This window comes from Myodes glareolus, chromosome 1, assembly GCF_982192425.1.
Source record: "Myodes glareolus chromosome 1, mMyoGla1.1, whole genome shotgun sequence".
Lineage (NCBI taxonomy): Eukaryota > Metazoa > Chordata > Mammalia > Rodentia > Cricetidae > Myodes > Myodes glareolus.
In genome coordinates, this window is record NC_142026.1 from 114,403,194 (window position 1) to 114,426,285 (window position 23,092).

Genomic DNA, 23,092 nt, shown 5'->3' on the forward strand with positions numbered 1-23,092 from the left:
GTTTGTACTATTAAAATTTTTACATGGCTCTCATGGAAAGTATTATCACTCCATAATTTCATATAAACTATAAGTATTGTATGCACATATCATTGTATAATATCTAAATTTGGTAAATGTAAAATTCCTTATGGCTTTTTTAAATGTTTAGTTTTATTCGTCCCCTCGTGTACTCCTGTATAAACTCCCTACCCCTTCCCAATATAAAGTGTATCACCCCACCCAACTCCACCCCTGCCACTTTTCTCACTTCTCCCTTCAGATCATCTCCATCCTGCCAGTGAATTCCAAACGAAACAGGGAGGCCATGATCCCTGGTAAGCAGCCATGGGTGGCCTGAGTTGCAAGATGTGCCAGGAAGAGCAGATAAGTTACCTGGATCTGAGCCATTAGGGCTAGCTAGTTGGTCCGTGGAAATGAGGGCTCTGGGGACTGGCAAGTCCCCTAATAACTTTTTAAAGTAGCTATCAGGGTTAAAGAGAGCACTGGCTGTTCTTCCAGTGGACCTGGATTGAACTTCAAGCTCACACGTGACTCATAGCCAGCTCTACCTCCAGTTCCAGGGGACTGATGCTCTTTTCAGATATTGCATGCACATGGTGCACAGGTGAACATAGTCATGCAGACAAAACTTACACATACAATCACTTTTGGTGGCTGAAGAGATGGCTCAGCAGTTAAGAGCATTGATTGCTCTTCCAGAGGACCCAGATTCATTGCCAGCACCCACATAGCCACTCACTACTGTCTATACCTCCACATCTAAGGGAATCTAACACCCTCATTCATGCAGGCAAACCACCAATGCACATGAACTTTTAAAATTTTTCTAGATTTAACTTTCTACTCATGTTATACATATATATGTATATGTATATGTGTGTATATACATATACATATATATGTATATGTATATATACAGGTATGTATATATGTGCATATGCCATGTACACATCTATTGGACCCATTGGTATTATTTATGGATGGTTATGAGCCACCATATATGTGATGGGAACTGAATTCAGGTCCTCTGGGAGAACTCTTTACTGTTGCAATCTCTCCAGCCCTCATGTTTTTACTATAAATCCTATCAGCTATATATTTTTTCCCAACTACAAGCAAAAGTATATCTTTTTTTAGTAGTGAGGCACTTGGCCCAAGTCTGTAATCCCAGCATACAGGAGGTGGAAAAAGAATGGAGGTGAAGGTTAACCATCTTCAGGGACAGTGATCTCGTGGCCAGTCTGAGTTACTTTCAGTTTTGTTTCCAAGGTTTTTGTCTTTTGTTGAATATCTCACTATACAGTCCAAGCTGGCCTCAAACTCATGACCCTCCAACCTAGCATAAACTTTTTATTCAACTCTTAGTAGCTGTGATTACCTACCTGTTGGAACACAGTCCAGGTATGGAGTTGTGTTAGTATTCTAAGTGCCTGGGGGAACACTCCAAGAAAACACTTTAGTTTCTTCAAAACCCGGAACTGTTCTTAGGAGTATTTCCTGCACCTCCCAGGTATATTGGATAGGACTGAGTTTACTTCAGATTCTTCACTATTCCTTTCTGCTCTTCTTCAATTAAATGTTTGTGCATCTATAGAAAAACGTTGCCACATGTGACTGCTCCTTTTTATTGTATACAGCATATACAGCATATATATAAAAAACTCATAAGTTTTTTACTCATGTGATTTCTAAGCCTCGTGGTATAAATTGCCTGAGGTTCTGAATAAAGTTAACTATTGCATGAGACTCCATCTCATTTATACGCTCCCTTCTCACAGGTCCCACCACCCTTAGAGTAGTGATACTACCAAATGACCAGTAGTCAGAGTGGGGAAGAAGTTTATGATGCTCTGTCCCTCTTTAAGGATTGGTAAGCAGGCAACTAAAGAGTTACTGAGGGAAGGTAAGACTTTCTTCAGAGGAATAGCCATTTGTAAACAGCCTAGGCTCCTGTAACATCTTTGGTGTTTATGTGCACAAGCTTACGGGAGCCATCATAGTTCAGGTGATGGCATCAGACCCTTAGATTGTGTGCCACCATGTGGGGCAGTAGGGACCAAGCCCCAGTCCTCTGCCAAGAGCAGTAAGCTCTCCTAACAGTAGCACTCTGCAGCCCCTGCTCCATTAATTTTAAGCCCACTGGTTCACCAAAGTTCCACTACAGCCTTGAAAAGTCAATCACCACAGTCACAGAGGAAGACAACAGCTTGGCAAACATCATCAGAAAAGTAGAAAGCAAAAAAGTGCCTTCAAAACCCAGGCACAGAAAACTCTTTACTTCATCCTGTATGGAGATTTTTCTCAAAGATTCTCAAGACTTAATAACTTTTTCAGGACTTTTGCGAAGATTCATAGGGCAAATCTGCAGTAGCAGCTGCCACAATTCTATCTTCAACTCCATGTTTCCTTCCACCGGAAATGCAGTTAACTCCATTTGAAACACTCAGGAAACAATGGCAGTTACCAGAAGTATGCATGTGACTTATGACCCTGTGCTACAGTGGAGCCATGCTCCTCCTATCTGGACAACAGTAGCACCAGAAACCTGTTCCTGCAGTTACTCAGAGGAATGGAGACATCATGAATCAGGCCAGCCAATGGAGGTAGAATTGTTTCAAAAGCACCTCAACCCATGTCTAGTAAAAGTATTACACAACCTCTGAAACACAATTTACAGAAATACATGTGTACTCTGAAGTAGTCTGAATGAGATGTTTGTCCCACGTCTCAGGCATTTAAATGCTTGATGCCAATTATTGGTGGTCTGGAGAGGCTCAGGAAGTGTGTCACTAACTGCCAGCGTTGAGATTTAAAAAACCTCAATCTCTGGTTATCCTCAATTCACTCTCTGTGTTCTGTTTGTAGCTCAAGATGTAAGCCTTCAGCTCTCTGGCTGCTGCCAAACTTCTCTGCCTTTGGTAGAGGTAGACTCTCCTCTGAAACCAAAAGCCCCAAATAGCCCTTTCCTTCTATATAGAAGATGCCTTGGTCATGGTAGACAATCAAATATCAAACAGTTATTACTCCCAACTTTGAAAAGCATGTATCAGGATCTGTAATTCAAAATAAACTACACCTAACCATATACATTCCCCTAACAATGAAGTGTTATTTGTCTCTATTTCCCTTCCCTACTTGGCAATTTCATTTAAACAAGGTAATATTGTTTCTTGAATAAAGAAACAATTTTGTTCTTTATGTAAACTTAGGGTATACCACCAAATAGATTTTTTAAAAAAACACAGAAAAGGGACTGGAATCAAAAAGTTTGCTAGGCCAGAAATCTCAGCACCTGAAAGTTCCTCAAGCACCTTGAAAGCACCTTAAGGCACCTCAAGTTCAAGGCTAGCCTGAGGAAGAGTGAAGCCCAGGCCAGCTTAGGTGCCAAAGTGTAAGAACATCTCCAAAAACAACTTGACAAATGGAGCAAAATTTTGCACAGAAAAATCCATAAAAATTACTGTTTTAAGGTACTAATAATGACACACAGCCCCCCCCCTTTTTTACAAATACGTCTCTATGGAATTTTTTTATTTTAAATTTGCAATTCATCAGAATGTGCCAATTTAAACCAGGCATAGGTACATCTCTTAATTTCAGCACTCGTAAAAAAAAAAAAAAAAAAAAAAAAAAAAAATCTTGAAATCCCAAGACAGCTGTGCTACATAGCAAGACCTGCTTCAAACTTTAAAGTTTTTATAAGTTGTCAATTCCGGGGCAAGCAAGGAGAGTGTGGGGAAAAGCAATGCTGCCAAGTTCGATGTTGATGTCTAGCAGGGTAGGACAAAACTGTACCCTCCTTTAAGTTGAGCTCTGACCTCTCCCTACACCAGCATATCACACACATAATAAAGTGGTAGGGAGGTGGCCAATTTTTCAGAATGAAGAAATGGCTCATAGGTTAAAGTAGTTGTAGCTCTTTTAGAGGACTAAGTTCAGTTCCCAGCATACACATCAAGTTGCACATGACTGTCTGACTCTAGCAGATCCAAAACACTATTCTGGTCTTTGAGGGCAACCAATACATACCCATACCCAAAAGTGAACATCCATCCAAGTAACAAATCTTTTGCAGAAAGACAATTCCCACTTCGGTAAAAATGTTTTAAAGGTAAAAGAATATTTTGTATTTCCAATAACTTTTAAGAATGTTTCATTTGTACCAAATTTTAAACTGTAACCATCAACCTAAAGAAACAACTGTTATTTTGTACTTTTTAGAGGAGTTGGCTGGGGATGTGACTCAAGTGCCAGATTCAATTCCAAGCACAGGATGAAATATGGCCCACCACTGGAATCCCAGCAATTTCTCACTCATTAAATTTCTGAAAGCAGGGCCTCAGAAGTCCAAAGTCATCTTTTGATATATTCTGAGTTTAAGGTCAGCTTTGGCCACATGAGACCCTGTTTCAAAATAAAATTTCATGAATGTCTTTTTTCTAAAAAAAAAAAAAAAAACAAAACAAAACAAAAAAAAAACAGATACAGCTCTAGCTAACCTCAAACTGAGAGCCCTGAGTGCTAGCATTAAAATTCAGTTCATTTCAGCTGGGTAGCAGTGATGTAAAACTTTAATCCCAGGACTCGGGAGGCAGAGGCAGAGAACAGCCTGGTCTACCTAAACGAGTTCCAGGGCAGCCAGGGCTGTTACAGAGAAACTCAGTCTTGAAAAAACAAACAAATGAAAAAGTTCTATGTGTTTTTCTTCTCAAGGACTTGTCTTCTTTGATGACTACTAACCTAGAATTCCCGCATTTGTCAGAAAGACTCACTAAAAACTACATTCTCTTCCAAGGAAGAGAAGAGAAAGTGATTAAGAGTTTTGAGGAATCAGTAAAAAACTTTTATCAAACCACGTAACAAGTTTACTACACTGGAGTTGATATCCCAATTTCTAGAAACATGATGGAGGGTCATCTGTCTATGTGTACTTTCATTGGTTAATAAAGAAACTGCCTTGGCCCTTTGATAGGACAGAAAATTAGGTAGTCGGAGTAAACAGAAGGCTGGGAGGAAGAAGGCAGTGAGGCAGTCGCCATGACTCTCTTCTCTGAGACAGAGAGCAGGTTAGGATCTTTCCCGGTAAGCCACCACCTCATGGTGCTACACAGATTATACTAAATATGAGTTAAACCAAGATGTAAGAATTAGCCAATAAGAGGCTGAAACTAATGGGCCAGGCAGTGTTTAAATGAATACAGTTTTCATTGAATTGTTTCGGGTAGAGCTAGCCAGGTGGGAGGTGGGAAGTGGCCCGCCATTCCTTCTACAGAAACAGGCCATAGAAATCAGCTGGGTAGAAAGTATACCCAGGAACAGCCTCAAAATCAGGTACAGAGACAACAGCTGTCACCACTTAGGACATTTTATTGGCATATGACAATTTACAAGGTCCCTGCTGAAATGTACACCACACTGAGGAAGAATCGTTTAACCATCTTCATTCATTCTCATGGGGTAGAATTTTCCCTCAAATTATAATTTATATCCCAACACTGATTTTAACTGTAACAAAAGGGAACAATATCAATTCCTTAAAATGGAGTGCAATTGGAAGAGACTTTGCTGTTTTTTTTTAAACTCCTAAGATGTTGAAGAGCATACACACCTAAGAATTGAGTCATGGTCTTCTGAAACTGCTTTGTTTCCTGTAAAATCCTTTGGTTCATTTTTCTTTCTTTCTCTGGGCAAAGAAGTACATTAATGCAGCTCCTAATGGTTATTTTCCTAGCACTTATAACCAAGCAGCTTTACCAAGAGGAACCGTTCAGCCTTTGTAACATATTATGACATGTGAAACTGAATAGTGATCTCAAAAAATACATACAGGCTGTTTTATGTGTGGCCCTGAGAAAGAGAAGATTCACAGCGGTGTTCTACTGCAGAATCCTTATCACCACACTTTAATGTAGTGGGCTTTTCTTTCTTTAGCTTTAAAATCAAAGTAACCAAAGGATATAGTACTGCATTCGTACTTAAAATATGACCTTACTAATAAATTATTTTTCGGTGAATTTACTTTTCTCTGTTGTAGAAAAAGTAAAGGTAAACATGCCGAGATTCAGTGTGTAACCAAATAACTGTTAAAATAAAAGTTAAATGCATTCATATAAGAATGGTATGAAAAACATTAAGGAATTAAATACATATTGCTTTTATCTTTAAGTCTTAATCTGAAGAGGATGGTACTAATGATTACTAGATTGACAAAATTAAGTTGATTTGCAGATATTTTCTGATTTACTAAATAATTACAGATAGACAACGGGAGAAATCATGCAATACTGAGTGAGAATCATAAGAAAAACATAACAAATGTTGACATGGTTTTAGTTTAAGTATGTTGTCAACAGCTCTTAGCGATTCAACATCTAAGACATATGGTAAATCATCAAAATAGAGAATGAATGAGTCACACACAAGCTTTAAAACTTTACATTAATAGAATAAGCATTATCTCCTTTAACTGCAAAAATATACAACTAATCTGATGCAATGTGGCTAGTTTTATAGGTTTATTTTTAAAAAATCAGTGTTAGCATGAACTTTATTCCTTTGCTAACAAAGAAGTAACAAAGAAGAGTATATACCTCCTTAGGTAAGGTAGACCACTTGAAAAGAAAAAAGCCATTTTATAGATGGACAGTTAGATCAATGGTACAAACCTTCTGCCAAAATCTTTTATTGGCAACATTAAGAAAACAAGTTATTTAACTATTAGACATTATGTTGGAACTACCTAATTATACGCTTAAATTATCAACTAATTTACAGCTGGTCAGAATATCCAAGAAATATGCAAGCTATCCAATCAAGTACTTAATGACTGAGTGCATCAAATTATGCTTTAGGATAATCTTTCAAATAATTAGGACTCCCAAGTTTTGCTTTGTTTTTGTTTAAAAAAAAAACAACAAAAACAAAAGCAAATCAGGTCTGTGGAATTAGGATTTTTCTTACACTCATATTACAAACCAGTTTCTCTCTTAGGTAGCTGATATCTAAGACCATGACTCAAACTAATAAATGAGAATGGAAGAGAATATCCAATTTTGAATTCATACAGGCTCTTAAAATGACTTTACAGGCCACTGCTTGCTTTCAGTAAAAATACCACTTTCACAAACCTTTCTAACTTTAATTTGTACTTTTTGGCTACTAACAAAAGTTATTGTCCTTATATATTTGCTGAAGTGTGAAACTAGTTTTAGTTTTTCAGAATAGCAACTTTCATGGTACTTTCAAAAATTAGTCGCCCTATAATGTAGTGTTCAAATTAAAAAAGAATGTAAAACAGATGTGTACAGTTAAATAATTAGTGTGGTCACTATAAACAACTCCTGTTTGAGGGTTTGTGTGGATCTGCGTAGCGCTAACGTTTACTTCAGAATCAAACATTAACAGGGAGTCAAGAGAATCCAAGCTGTCACAGAGCTGGACTTGACCATTTCTTATAGACAAAGCAGAAATACAATGCATGTAACAAAAACAGTCAAAGGTTTTTAAAAGTTGATAGTTACAAATATGGTACGGAACATTTTCTACTTTATTTCAATACAATTTTCAACATACAGTCTACTTTATTTTCAAGGTATTTGAAGACTTAAAAGAAAATTTCTACAGACTACTTGCAAACAGTAAATTGTAAGTAAAATGTTTACATTCTTATTTGAAAACAAAAATCAGACTTAAAAAAATGTGAGTGTCAACAAGTCCTGCTCTCTGTTGCGATCTTGAGACTAGTCCTAAAAAGGAAAAAAGAAATTAAAGGTCAATAAAGCTGTGGATAGTCAATATTTATGATAATTATTTCTAAAAGTTGACTGATTTGTCTACCAAGCCCATACTAAATTAAATCTGTCAAAAAAAAAAATCAGAAAATTTCTACCTTTTCTTCTTTGCGTCTGTCCTTCTTTTCTTCATTATTTTCCATGGTCTCTTCTTCATCTTCAACAATCCCATCCCCTTGGTATTTGTCATGAGTCCATTTTGGACTGCTACCTGATTTTTTGAAATTAAAGCGCCCTCTGCCACGTTGAAAAGTACCACGACCTCTTCCTCTTTTGGCCCAATAATCCACACCATCATCTCTGTCATCATGCTATAGAAAGGTTTAAAGAAAAAACACATCAATGATATGGTTTTCATGTAAAGATACTAATTCTCTAATCACATTGAAAGTAGTGAAGTTCAAATATTTCCCCACAAAAATATCATAAATGCAGAAGCCAGAAAATGTCATTGTAATAACATTTACATTTATTTATTACATGTTATATAAATTATGCCTAGCATGAAGAAGATTTTCAAATCCTACACTGAGATTTAAATATAGATGTGATTACACATCAAACTGCAGCCTATGGGTTTCAGAGGTAAATCATGACAGCACAGTCCCACGGCAATTTATCTCAGCTTTTCTACAGGAAGTTTCGAAGCTATTACATTCCAACCTTAAGTTTTCAGTAACTATGTTTAGTTGCTCCCCAACTTACAAACTATTCTACTAAGCAGAACAATCTCCAAGTCTGAGAAGTACTTAAAAGTTTTTAAAGTATTTCCATTCCAAAATACAAAAGGCCAAAGGTTTCCCTGATATTAACTCATTAATTAAATCTGCCAACTCTAAGATGAAAAGTGGGCACAATGGCCCTTTACAAGAAAAACAGCACAATGCAAATGTCACAGTGCACAGCCTTTTCAGAACTAAAATGAGTAACTACTACCCAACTAACTAACATCTTTTCAAGTCTCACAAAGACTATTCATGCAAAACAGAATTAAGTTTTTAGTGCATAACCATTTTGTAAAGATTAACTTCTTATGCAACTTAAAAATTGAACTTGTACAGGCAATTATTTAACTATTCTAAAGAACAGTTCTCAAGTGTTAATAACTAGTATATTTTGATACCATTACTAAACCAATGAAGATTGCTAGGTGGAGTTATGCATGATTCCATAAAGAATGACTTCTGGGATTGTCAAAATTATAGACTTCAGAAAAGAGCCACTCAAAACAATGTTTACAGATACATTGTTTCATGTTCCCTCATGCCATTAATAACCAATTTTAGAGCCTTTTTTGTTTGGTATGACATTATTAGTCCTTGAATTTGTAGGAAGAGGCAAGTACTAGAAAAGACCTGCCATTTACATCTCAACAGAAATCAACTTCTCTGATAATTTGCCTCATTCTAATACAGGGAGACAGCCTAAAGGAACACTAGAGAGTCAGTAAAAAATAATTGGTCCAGTGTCTAACAAGCCAAACTCAATGTTTCTAAGGTGCTTACTAGGTATGATATGGTAAGACACTGCTCTGAATACAATCCAATTTTTAGAAGTAGAAATATTGTTGACTATCTACTACAATCAAATAAAACACCAAGAAACAAAGAAAAATGAAAAATCTTACTGACCATTATCCACAAGATACAATTCCGATAAATCCTGGGGACAGTTAAATGAGTAAGTATCAGGCAACTCAGAGTAGAAATGGAAAAAGCCAGTAGCAAGGCTAGGTGCCAGCCAAATTACTCATTACATTTAGATACATGCTCATCTGAAATTTTAAGTAAAAAGAAAGTAGAACCTCAGGAGACTAAGATGTTTCCTTGAGAGAACGTCCTAACAGCAACTATGTTGAAACTGTGGATACTAAACATACTGTTTTTCTTCTTTTGCCATTTTCATGTGTGTGGCATGTGTCATATATGGGTGTTTGGCCTAGTGTGTGAGCATGCCTATGGAGGGCATGACGGAACCTGGAAACATTCTTGAATGCTCTGCCACCCTTTTCACTGAGGAAAGGTCTTGCAATGAAACCTATCGGTGTGATAGCTATGCCTAGGGGAATCCTTCATCTCCACCATGAAAGCAGGAATTACAGAGAGGGCTACACACTGCAAGCTCAGTGTATGTATGTGGACAGTGGGAATTTCAGATATAACCAGAGCCACCTCCCAAGCCACTCTAAATAGTCTACCGTTTCAATTTCTTACATTCAAAATTTGAATCTAACTTTAGTAATTAAAATTTTCAGATGACTGTTAAGAGTTAAATGGCTTTTGTTTTTCAAGGAATCTATAACAAACTGAAGAGCTCCTGTATCCTCACCTCTCCACTAACACAATTCAATTAAGTTACCCCAGGTATGTGGGCCTATAATCCCACTCAGATTTTAAAGTTAGCCTGTTCTGCAGAACAAAATCCTGTTTCGACACCCCCTCATTAGTTAATATATTTAAAAAGTATTGAGTTTTTAAAAATTCATTTCAAAAGTTACTCCAAACTTTGACCCCTCCTCCATCCCTAAGCACTTCACTCCACAGGGATTAATCATTTCCTTCCCTTCTGAGAACTTGCCATTTCTGCAGCATCCCACTTGCTGCAGCTCATGCTCACCTCTCAGGAGCTATCCGACACTAATATGTATATTTCCTACAATTCTTACTGACCATCACGCTCTTGCATAAAGTCAAGGTTGGAGATAAGAAACTTAAGATGTAATAAGCACTACTAGGGTTCATCAAGGCAGTTATGAGGACCACAGATCAGAAATTCAACTAGAAACACACTGCATAGACTCAAATACTAACCCATTCTTACCAGCCCAAAAGTCAAACTTCTCAATAACTAATCACTCTTCAACTGAAATATAAACTAGCCTCAACTCAGAAAGATTTTTTTTTAATTCATATTTTCATTCCTGAGAGCAGGTCACTATATAACCCATGTTGGCACCAAACTTGTGTCTGTCCTTCTGTCTGAATGCTGTGATTTCATGTATGCACTACCATGCCCAGTTTAAATATTACTAAGCATTAATATTCTAGTAGGTTAAACTTTCTACACAGGTAATATTGTTAAAGAGCCCAAAGAAATTTCTAATTTTAAACCTCATCTTTTTGAATTGTTATTCTTGCTCAGATCTCTATTCTAAATATGATCTAAAGTCGGTGTTTGTACATAAAATGCAAAATATCCTGATGAGCCAAGTGGTGGTGCCATTAATTCCAGCACTTGGGCTGCAGAGGCAGGTGGATCTCTGTGAGTTCGAGGCCAACCTGATCTACATAGAGAGTTCCAATATAGCCAGGGAAACACAGAGAAACCATAGCTCAAAAACAAACAAAATTCTGGTAAATCCAAGTTGCCACTTAAATTGCTCTCAAGCACCAAAATAACTTAACCATCTGTCTATGATATGTGTATAAATATATTGTACAGATCAAAATTTTTTAAATTACAACCTAGAGCAAGCCAGTGGTTGTATATACGTGTATGCTAGAACTCCAGAAGCAGGTGGATCTGAGGCCAGCCGGTCTACAAAGCAGGCTCCTGTAAAGTCAGGGATATACAGAGGAATCCTGCCTCCAAAACAAAAACTAACAAACAAATAAATAAAATTACAGCCCTCAAAAGCAACAAATTATTAATCACCATTTGTTAAGTATCTAAATTTTTGTTCTTGCTTTTTTTTTGATACAGGATTTCTCTGTGTAGTCCTAGCTATCCTGGAACTTGCTCAAGAGACAAGGCTGTGCTCAAACTCAAGAGATCTACTTTGCTTCTGCCTCCCAGGATGCTGGGATTAAAAGCATCCATCACCACACCTGGAAAGTAACTCAACTCTTAAAATAACATACTAATAAAATTACTGTGTAATATTAAGACAATCTAAAATGTATATGTCCCAAATGAATATAAGATCCATGATAACAGATTCTACAAGCAACAGATATGGTCTAAATTTTATCTTTTGCTTGAGTGCAGTGTCCCATGCCTGAAATACTAAAATTTAGTAATAAGCAGACATATTAAACTAAAGGGTTCAAGGTCATCCTCCAGTATATATATGTATATATATAGTATATATACATATGTATGTATATGTGTATATATATATATATATATATATATATATCAAGCAGGTTTGAGACCATGTCTCAAATATACACTAGTTTTTGAAACTATTAAAAAGCACGAACAATGTGTCACATATCCTTTATTCTCAGCAATCAGGAAGCAGAGGCAGAGAGAGCTCTGTCAGTCTGAAGCCAGTCTAGTCTATATAGAATAACCCTATCTTGCAGGGAGGAAAAAAAAAAAAACTAACGTTTCCATATTTACTAGCTACCTCTTATTCTCTCTTAACTTGTCTAACCTCTCACACTTGAACTATTTACCAGGCATTTTTATTACTCCTCATCCCAGCTTTGAAATGTGGGCCCCTTAGTAACATATACTCTGTGTAATCTTATCATATCTTTAATCATGACTGTCATATGAAGATTCTTAGATCTTGGTGTCTCTAAATCTTCATTAACAACTACACGCTGGATCTACTTTTGCTTTCTCCGATTCACTTCAAATTCAACCTAGATACGTAAGAATTTAATTTTTTTACAAACTGTGTCTGTCTTCTAGGTTTTCAGTTACTCTACTGATCAAACTATTTCCGAGTTCCCATGAAGTCAGAGGCAGTGGGCCACAACTGTAAACCTAACCAGTCTTTAGAAATCTAAGGCAGCCACATCAAGTGTGAGGCCAGCCAAAGCTCCAAAGCAAGAAAAGACTTACAGAAAATGCTTTAAAATTCTCTTTCACATGTAACCCCTTGGTTCAGGCATCTGGTATCTACTTCGTCAATTGCTTTTATACTGAAATATTATGGACTATCACAATCTTTTTTTGTTTGGATTTGTTTTGTTTGTGGAGACAGGATTTCTCTGTATAGCCCTGGCTGTCCTCTGTAGACAAGGCTGGCCTTGAACTTAAGAGATTTGTCTGCCTCTGCATCCAAGTGCTGAGATCAAAGACATTTGCCACCACCCTCAGTCTATCACAATCTTGAATCCTGGGTGGTCTGATTTTTCCCTAACATATGTATACCAACAAGCTAACCACTTTACCCTCTACTGGTATGTTCAGTCTATCTGCCCAGCTTCATGAACAAGACTCAAGACAGCTTCTCTATAAGCGTTCTCCTCATCAGTTCCTTTGTAAAGTCATCACAAGAACTCAGTTTCTGTCACTCACTTGTCCTTAAACCCCAAAATGGGATTACCCTACTTGCCTTTTAAAATATTAAAATGAGTAATTTGTAAGCTATATTTTTTCTTAAAAGACCACAATGTTTACCTTAAAAACATTTTCTCTTTTAGCCAGGTGTGACAGTACACAGCTTTAATTCTAGCACTCAGGAGGCAAACGCAGGTGGATCTCTGATTTTGAAGCCAGCCTAATCAACATAGTGAGTTCCAAGACAGCAAGGACTATATGAGAGAGACCCTCCTTCAAAAAATAAATGTATTTATGGGTGTGTGCACATGTGCTTTTTCTATATGTGCACCACTCCCCAGAGGGACCACAAAAGAGCCTAGAAAAGAGTGTCAGATCCTAACATATGTTTACTGGCAACTGAACTCTGGTCATCTACAGGAGCAGCAAGTCATCCATCCGGCACATTTATTAAAAAAAAAAAATCAAATGAAAATGAGTCTTCTAAGACAAATTCATCAATAATAACTGAATCATACACCTTATTATTGCCAGACTGTTAACTCAAGTTAATAGTTCCTCAGCAGAGAACAAACTGAATGACTGTTACACATCATGCATTCTAAAAGCTTGCATAACTTATCCAAATTTTGGGTCATTAATGTAAACAGGAAAGTAGAAATCCATTTTTAAAGAAGTGTACTAATGGGCTGGAGAGATGGCTCAGAGGTTAAGAGCATTGCCTGCTCTTCCAAAGGTCCTCAGTTCAAATCCCAGCAACCACATGGTGGCTCACAACCATCTGTAATGGGGTCTGGTGCCCTCTTCTGGCCTGCAGGCATACACGCAGAAAGAATATTGTATACATAATAAATAAATAAATATTAAAAAAAGAAGTGTACTAATTATTTTCCAAACAGATTCACTTCAGAATATAGATTTGGTCTATAATTAAGTAAATCTGCTATGAACAATCAGATTTGACTACCCTCTAAGACCATTACTATTTATTTACTTGCTTTCAATTTCCATAACTAGCACCTGAAACATGACTTCCTCGAAAAGTTGTAACAAAAACTAATACTTCTGGTAAAGTTTTGGTAACTTAATATCTGTCTCTATAATACGTATCATACAACTCTTTCTTTTCCCAAGCCAAACAAAACAAAATTGCCATCCTATCTATAGAGCCTTCAAGACCCACGACCTCCCATTTTACATTTGGAAATCTATTTGAACAGGAAAAGCACGTCCATCACAAGCAGGGATCAAAGCCAGCATGTCTATGAATTAAATTTTTCAAAAACCATTTTTCCTATTATTCAATGAAATTTGAAACCCCTGAGATCCTTCATTACAAGAATCATGAAAAACATTGCTTTTCTTGTCTTTAAATAGCTATGATAGAAAGTACAATTTAATTAAGGTTTCTACATTTAGAACTGTCTTAGGTATGAGTTGACTACTTTCTCTGAAAGTGGCAATCGAATCAGGCACATTGTTAATTTACCTTGATCAGCCTGCTGTATTTAATGTTAAATGAAGCATATAATCAGAACTAAAGGGACCCACATCTAAACTCAAAGCTTCAAACAATTTAAATATGGTATTAAGAGAAAAAATTTCGCCCAAGTTACAGTGAAATCCCATAATGGTGAACATCCGAACTGAAATGTATTCACCTAGGATGTTTTGAAAATCAACGCAAACCAAATAAAACAGATTTCTAACACCCACCAAGAAGTACTTCTTGCTCTTTGGGGTATATTCTGGATCCCATTCCTCTTCCTTCGGTCTCTTTTGAAAAGTAGTATTTGAGTTGTTTGGACCAGTATTTGTCCCCGCAAAAACTCCTCTGGCTCTTCCTCTGCCTCTAATTCGAAACTGATTAACATTAACAAAGTTGTTTAGTAATGCAATCAAAGGTATTTAGTTACATGCAAACTATAGATTTTACTGCAGTAACAAAAACAAAATGTATGCATGTATGTCTGTCCACCTGTCTGTCTTCACAGCCACTGAGGATGGGATGGGTAGCAATTTTATACCATAGGCCTACTGGAAGTTAGGTAGATTACAAAAAAAATATATTGAAGTATTAGAATATGTACTTTCATGACCTGAAACTAGTACTTTTAAACTATGATATAGTTAGGTCCCCCACTTTCACTAGCCAAAGTTATCTAGTTCCTTTGAATTATATCAACTAGAACCCCAAGTGTCTAAACATATCGTTTACCCAACAAGAAAAACTCTTCCCTTGCCTAAATGACCTAGTGACTGTAGCACTATTCAAATAGATAAAGCTAAAGGTAAAAGTATGGATGTGAGAAAATGCACTACCTTTAAGCCTGTAACAGTCATAGTAACTTTATAAACCATGGAGACAATGCATGCTATGTAGTTAGGAAAGTGTGGCTGTACACGAAAAAGCAAGGACCTAAATAGGCAAAAATGAAAACAGTAATAATACAGAGATGAGTAGATTTTAATGTTTTTAAAATCGTTTTCCCAAAACTAGTAATTCAGTAACTTTTGAACTTTTGAAACTGGGATTGATATGGTGGGGGAAAGTATCTGTTTATTTAGATGCTTCAAGATCTCAAAATGACATTTCAGAATGAAGACAGTATTTCAAATATCATTTCATTTCTCAAGACTGATTCTGACTTCGGGTAAGACAGCTAATAATCTACAAGGTATATTTGATTTCCCCTTTTTATAGTTCTCCAAAGTAAAGGCTCCTGAATGATCAAAGACATTACTTACAAAGGTTCCTCGAGGTCTGCTAACTCCTGCAAATCCCGAGTAGTCTTTCATCTCATGGTGAGTTTTAAAGTCTTCTTCTCTTTCTTTCTTACTCTCTTTTTCTTCTCGAGAACTAGGTGAGGAAGGTGACGCTGAAGACGATGATGATCGAGAATGGTCTTGCTCTCTACCTTTATGTTTGCTGAAAAATAAAGAAAAAAAATGTGCTTTTTTTTTTAAAAGATAAAGAATTCTTTAGAATCTTATGAGGATGTTTTTAAGTTTAAAAAAACTATCCCCTATAAAATTATTACATAAGTAAAATTGGGTGTAAACTCTGATAGTCTATTCCAATCTTCTTCAACGATTGTTTTATATAATTAACAACACACTAGAGCCTACCAGTTAGAAACTGGTTGTTTGCAAATTTTAATGATGTTCAGTTCTTCATTACATTAATTTGTAATCTTTTGTTATTTTAATAAGAAAGGAAAAAGTGAGTTTCTTTTGTTAATTGCAGTGCTGGGGATTGAACCCAGGGCCTGAAACATGCTAGGTAGGCACTCTACAATTAAGCTACAGCCCAGCCCGAAAATGTTCTTGAATCGAAGTTTTAAAATGACTGCAGTTTATACACACCCTGAGTAAGAACAGTTTGTACAGTTTGGGCCTTAACGTCATGATAGAAATAAAAGGCATGTTACATTACAAGTAACAGTCATAAACTTAAAAACACAAGTAAAATCCGCCATTTACCTAATGAACATCAAGAAAAACAATTATCTATAATACATTGTATTTCTACATTTGACTCTATGATGATAAAAATTTACATGATTCTAATGCAACACCCAAAAAGGTCATACCTGCAGTAACTCTTACCACTGCTATAGTATCCACGGAAATATAATTTTCAAAGACTAATGCACAATCCTATTTCCTAGCTTTTCCTCCCCCCATCTCTCCCATGTTAAACCACTAGGCATCACTTTAACAGTCTTGTACTCTGGGTGTTATGAGTTGAAAAAGTGCGGAATCAAGCATAACGAACCAAAGTTCTTACACAAACTGTTTCTAGAAATGCACTGCATTGAAGTCCAACCTCCTGATGTAGCCTGGATAATAGGACACATTAATTTGTCATTTTTTTTTTCAGTGTTAGCTTGCTATTCCAAAGTTTTTGTCCTCATCCACCATAAGCCGTGTAAAAGACAAATACATTTTTGCTGTAAAACAAATAATTTTAATTGTTTAAATTTAAACATTCGATTACATAGTCAAAATTGAAAGCAATTAAGCTGACAATTATTAAAGGCTAATTAGAAGCTAAAACCTAAGTCAAGACAATTTTAACAATTACCTGTCATCTTTGTAAGATTTGTATTCTTTGTAATCTTTTGGAGTTTTTTCTTGCTTTCTTGATCCACTAGATTCCCTGGAGCCCTTGGAATCCCCCCGTTCTTTACTTCTTTCTTTACGGCGACGATCAATGTCATGCCGGAGATCAGCTGAATCACATCTTAATTTTTTATCTCCCTGTAGAAAATACATGTAAAATACAGATTTCAGGGGAAAAAAACAGAAATGCATATATACATGCAGAGTTTCATCACACCAGATTCTAAACTTGCATTTTAAATATCAAAAATAAGTACATCATATACAACCATCATCCTTGTAAATTTCTAATACTTATCTTTACTGAGCATTTGTGTATATACACTAGAACTAAAAGTTACTAAAATCTTTAGATTTGTGACATTTATTCAAAGCAATCTATAGTAACCTTCTGACAACAAATTAACACATTCTTCTACTCAGTGAGTCATGATTAACTCTCATTCTTCCAAACAGCGTTTATGAAATAGCTGAACAGTGTTCAAAGTTAGCATCTAGAGTTGCAATGTGGCTTTGTGCTTATCTATAATCTTGAGATCCTGATGTTATGGGTCTCATTAACTAAGCCTCATGATAATGAGGCTCATCAAGCTCTTCCCAGATAAGTTGATAAACCCAAGGAAAGATACTTCAAAATTAGGGATTCTGTAATTTTCACGACATGCAATTGGAATTCAATTAATAAAACTGAGGTTGAACAAAGGTCAAACATAGTCAAAAAGATACTATTCGCAATCCTGTACTCAGTATTTGGGCCATATACTGCCCTTTCTCAATTCAGGTATTGCAACAGACATTAGTTTAACTGGGTCACAGTTCACCTCCTCCTTGTTCCATTGCTTTTCAAATACTATTTAATTTAGAAGTTGAAAAGAGGCATCTAGGAATGAAGAGAAATTATACATCAGTAAGATGCTAAGCAATGTGGACATCCTTTGACATTATTCAACAATGAGAAGTTTAATTCTGGGAAGTCTAACTAATAATCATAAGCATGAACAAGACTGAAAAAAAATATATGTATGCATCTCTCAATGTGATAAGTACTACTCACCAATTTGTTCCTAGAGTAACAAAAGTCCAATCATAAGCAAAGCTTTTCCTATTCACCTTGGCATTACTAACTATACAATAAACATGATAAACTTAAGGGAAACTACTTTGTAAAGTTTGCTAAGCATAATTTCATATTAACATGTTATTCATTAATACAGAAAGATGACAAAGCCCTATTATCATGTCCTCCTAATCACCCATCACTTCTCTTTCAGATCAAAACTTTGAGTACTAAGAGCAGAAAAATACTGTCAAAGCACAGAGACAGAATAAACTGTTGGGAAATTAACACAATTTACACTTACTGAACCTAAAGTATTGTGATCAAAAGATTTTGTAAAAGGTATTAAACCAGGTCAGTCCTCAGTCCATTTTCCCAAAACGGTTATCTCCTATGCACAGACATCATCCCTAAATCTAGATTTCAAAACCAATGCAGTCAGTAGCACAACCTACTGAGAAAGTTGTGCACTGCCACTCTAGGTTTCCTATCAAGAAAACTACAAATCACCCCACAACTCCATACAGCATATTACTTTAATTAGGAAAGTCAAAGTTTAAGAAGTTATTTTCTACAACTCTTAGCATTTTCAAAATAGAACTGATCCTTTGCTCTCTCTACTGCACACTTTACCACTAACCACTTTCTAGATAGTCATATGAACTTGTGTACTGATAAACGTCCACTCTGAACCATCAGAGTCTTTAGTGACTGCACTGCAGTCTCCCTAAGTTCCTGCCTTCCTCACCTTACCTGTAGATCTACACAGGTTATTTCAAATTTCAAAGTCAAATTCCTAAGTAGTCCAATAGAAACAAAAGTTCACTTAGCAATCAGTTTGTAGAATGCCTACTTCTCTGCTTTCTCATGCTGCATGCTCAGCTGGCCTGGAACTTATATGTAGCTCAGACAGACTTGGAATTCAGAGCCACCTACCTCTGCCTCTGGGGTACAGGAAATTGTGCCTATTTATCGTTTTTTTTTTTAATTGAAAATAGAATTTTTTCATACAATATATTTTGATTATGGCTTCCCCACCCTCTATTTCCCCCAGTTCTTTCCCACCTTCCCTCCCATCTGGAACCACACCCCCTTTCTGTCTCTTGTTAGAAAACATGTAGGCATCTGAGAGGTAATAGTTAAGATAAAAAACAAAACAAAATGAATGAGGACCAACCAATCAGAAAAGAAAGAGCCCCGGGAGGGGGAACTAATTCTTAAATCACATAAAAAATATGCACTAGACTAGTATGATGGTGTTACACACAGCTAAGATAAACAACATTTAGGGGAAGCTGAGGCAGCAGTATTGCAATGAGTTCAAGAACAGCCTGGGCTATCAAAAGTTACTATCCTCAAAAAGCCTAAGGGCATTAGGGTAACTTCTTTGAAGAAGCAGAAATAAAATTACCTTTAAGGCATACTGAAATTCTGACTTGTTGATCTCACCTCTGAACCTCATAAAAACCATAATAATTTTTAACATAATATTTATAAACTATTTTTTTTTTACTCAGAGCTCCTTATTCTTAGGACCAACATTTACTTTGACAGGCATTTTCAAAAAGTATCCTTGGTTTACATTACAATACCATAAACATAATGCATTCACAAATTGAAAAAGATGAAATCATTTTGCCTCAGAAAACGTTTAAAATAGTATCATTAAGAACAGCTTCAGAAGAAAAGCAAGTATTTTAAAAAACATACCTTCTGATTTTCTTCTTTAAAAACTCTCTCCTCGCCTGCTAAACGGGTATGCTTCCTCAAAGCACTTGGAGAGATGTCAATCCTCCTTCATATAAAATAAAGTGTATTTTAAAATTATATAATTTACTTCCTGATTCAAAAGAAAACAGTTCTATCCATTGCTGGTAGGTACTAGATAGTTACCTCTCTCCTAGAAAAACCAATATGACACTTTTAAGTCTATTAATTTCTAAAACAAGAAATAAAAATTATATACATTAAAATGAAAACTGAATATGGTAGCAAATGCCTCTAATCCCAGTACTCCACAGATTGAGACAAAAAGATTTCTCTGAATTTGAGGCCCACATACACCATGTAAGTAAGTGGTCAGTCAAAGTTACATAACAAAATCCTGCCTCAAAGACAAAACAAATTAAAATGTTTTTGGTAGACTTCTATATATAAATGGTAGCAGACCTTTTTTAAGCACTGTTATATTTTAACCACAAGAAAAGAAATATTATTTTAAATACTAACCATCATACAATTATAACACATTAATATAGCTATTATTGGTATTGCTATTAACACTCAAATTACTGTCTTCCAAGAGTTCTCATAATTTCATGTATTTGGTTCAATTTTTGTGTAATTCTGTACCTTACTGTCGTAAGTTCTTATCAGTTCTCAGTACTTCCTTAGCAGTCATCAACCACCTAAATACCTCACCAACTAAGCCCCAAGTTAGATACTTTAAGTTTTGCCACTATCCTGTGAAATAGTCTGCCTAGACATTAAGTAACTTCTTCCCAATGCAACAAAGTGCCAGTACAGACTGCCAACACAGCTGGCTGACAACTCTTCAGCTTCTCCCTAAGCATTTTTACCTCAGACAGCCTCAGCCAACTCAAAGATTTCTTTAGGCAGTAACTCCGCAAACCCAGGCCCCCAAAACTGTAGCTATTTAAATTCCGTAGTGAGTAGGTTAGTTAGCATTTTAAAGGTCTAACAGGTTTAAAAATATTAAACTAAAAAGCAGGAAAAAATTATTTTTTAAACCTGAAAATACAGTGTTTCAGAGCTTACTTCTATCATGATAATAATAGCACACTTCCCACACAACCATGATATTACTCATCTCTCAATAGTAACATTTTTTTTTAAATGAATATCTTTTTAATATTTATTTATCTATTATGTATACAATATTGTGTCTGTGTGAATGTCTGCAGGCCAGAAGAGGGCACCAGACCTCATTACAGATGGTTGTGAGCCACCATGTGGTTGCGGGAATTGAACTCAGGACCTTTGGAAGAGCAGGCAATGCTCTTAACCACTGAGCCATCTCTCCAGGCCCTCAATAGTAACATTTTATACACAAACTCAGTACTATACATACCTGTGTATCTCGGGACTCTTTTGCCGGGTACTATGTTCTTCAGTAGCTTTCTGGTATGAAGTGAACCGCTCGTTTAGGGTCACTGCAGGTGATTTGAAGTATTGCTCTGTTGATTTAGGAGAAACACTGCCGAATTAGGAATCTTACTTTTAAGAGGAGATTTTCAATTTGTGATAGAGGGCATGGAGCAGGTGAAAGAGAACAAAAACACTCAAGAAACCTAGCAGAAGAGAACCAAGTGTTAAAGTAAAAACTCCTGTTCTTTTTACTTCCTTGTACCTCAATACACGATTGCAAAAGTCCTCACAGGGCCCTGTCAATACTAAATATAAGCCCAAAACAATGAATAGATTAATCGAAACTCTAACTCCATGCTAATAAACTACTTCCTCAAACAGAACAAAAAGGAACAATAATAGTTGGTATGTCCTTAAATCCTGCCAATTAAACAAAGCTGTCACTTCAACTAATCATTTGCAGAAAGCAAAAATAAAGTATAGAGTAAACAAGTAAAATTATTTTAACTATGATGACATATCAACAGAAATGGCTTTACAAAAAAGTGAATATTGCCATTCAATCGGGAAAAAATCTTTTGAAACTGATTTACATTTACTAATTCCTCCAAAAATCTGGCATCTTGGCAAACCTGACAACGCATTATAATACTGTATCTTTCTTTAAGCAATTTTTAAATTAGTAATAACGATACTGATTAGTTTCTAAACCAGTTTAAGATACTCTTTAAATGTAAAATAGAGACGTATAAAGTCATGAACTATGAAATGTTACATTATGAAGCAAGCTATCTGCTTAACAGGTCAACATACATCTGTGTCAACTTACCGCCCAATATCCAGCACATGTCTCATAACCAATCATTAAAACTTGAAACGGCCACTACAAGGGTAGTGCCTCAATCATAATTCCATGAAACCCAGGAATTTGAGCTAGCAACTCAGTTTTTATGCCATTTTTGCCAGGAAGACAGAAGATTCAACTTTGCCTGTATCTTTCAACAGCTATTTTATTTTGAAACATGGATTTTGCCATTTCAAAACATACTCCAGGACCTAGTTACAATGAAAAAGAAAACATCACTGGGCATTTTCAGCTCTATATAAAGGAAGAGCTGTTCAGATCGGTTGCACAACACCAATTATGAAACATAAATACAGATCCTCTAAAAAAGAAAAAGGAAAATGAAAAAGGAAAAAATGTATCAAAATCTGATCTCAAAATTCAACAATAAAGTGTGAAGACACGTCAAAAAAAGTTTTTTTAAAAAAGAAAAATGTTAATGCTTCCTAATTTTATGTGCCACAATACTAGTCATAAAGGTCATAATATGATTCACAAGTTTATCTACAGCCAAACACAAGACTCTCTTGTTACCATGCTGACTATAGCCAACAAGAAATGCATTACCTGTTACTCAGGCTAAGGGACTGAGTGACAAATTTCAGCTACCATGAGTTGTTCACGTGACCAACTTTAAAAAAAAAAAAAAGAAAAAGAAAAAAAGACCAAAAGCCATCGAGTTTCCTGGGAAAGAACCTGCTAAACACAAAAATAACCAATGCAAAACTTACCTAATTGACCCCAAACAAAATTGTACCCTAAAACTTTTAAAAATTAGCTGCTTTTAAACTACAACTATATACTGGTAAAAATGTGAATTCATGACTTTAGCTAAAATGAACCCCCTTTTTTTTAGAACCTAAAGAAATATCTTATTATTCTAGTTAGTCATTACTCATAGTCATTAATAAAGTAAATTTCTTAAACTTT

The 23,092-nt window shown here is 35.8% G+C and overlaps 1 protein-coding gene across 7 annotated transcripts in view; it reads right to left on the reverse strand.

Annotated features, from left to right (window-relative positions):
* Positions 1-5,350: 5,350 nt before the first annotated feature.
* Positions 5,351-23,092, reverse strand: part of Bclaf1 (BCL2 associated transcription factor 1) — a 33,014-nt gene continuing 15,272 nt past the window's right edge. For 4 of the 7 annotated variants that reach the window (XM_048425398.3, XM_048425396.3, XM_048425399.3 and 1 more), the window contains 7 exons: positions 21,302-21,407; positions 19,921-20,005; positions 17,116-17,291; positions 15,777-15,957; positions 14,745-14,891; positions 7,892-8,104; positions 5,351-7,748 (listed from right to left, as the gene is read on the reverse strand). In XM_048425398.3, the coding sequence (XP_048281355.1) occupies positions 7,743-7,748; positions 7,892-8,104; positions 14,745-14,891; positions 15,777-15,957; positions 17,116-17,291; positions 19,921-20,005; positions 21,302-21,407 (914 nt within the window). In that variant the 3' untranslated portion in view covers positions 5,351-7,742. Of the gene's footprint in view, positions 7,749-7,891; positions 8,105-14,744; positions 14,892-15,776; positions 15,958-16,818; positions 16,982-17,115; positions 17,292-19,920; positions 20,006-21,301; positions 21,408-23,092 lie in introns of those variants that run through there. The other 3 variants (XM_048425401.3, XM_048425400.3, XR_007230241.3) reach the window with 2 other exon arrangements.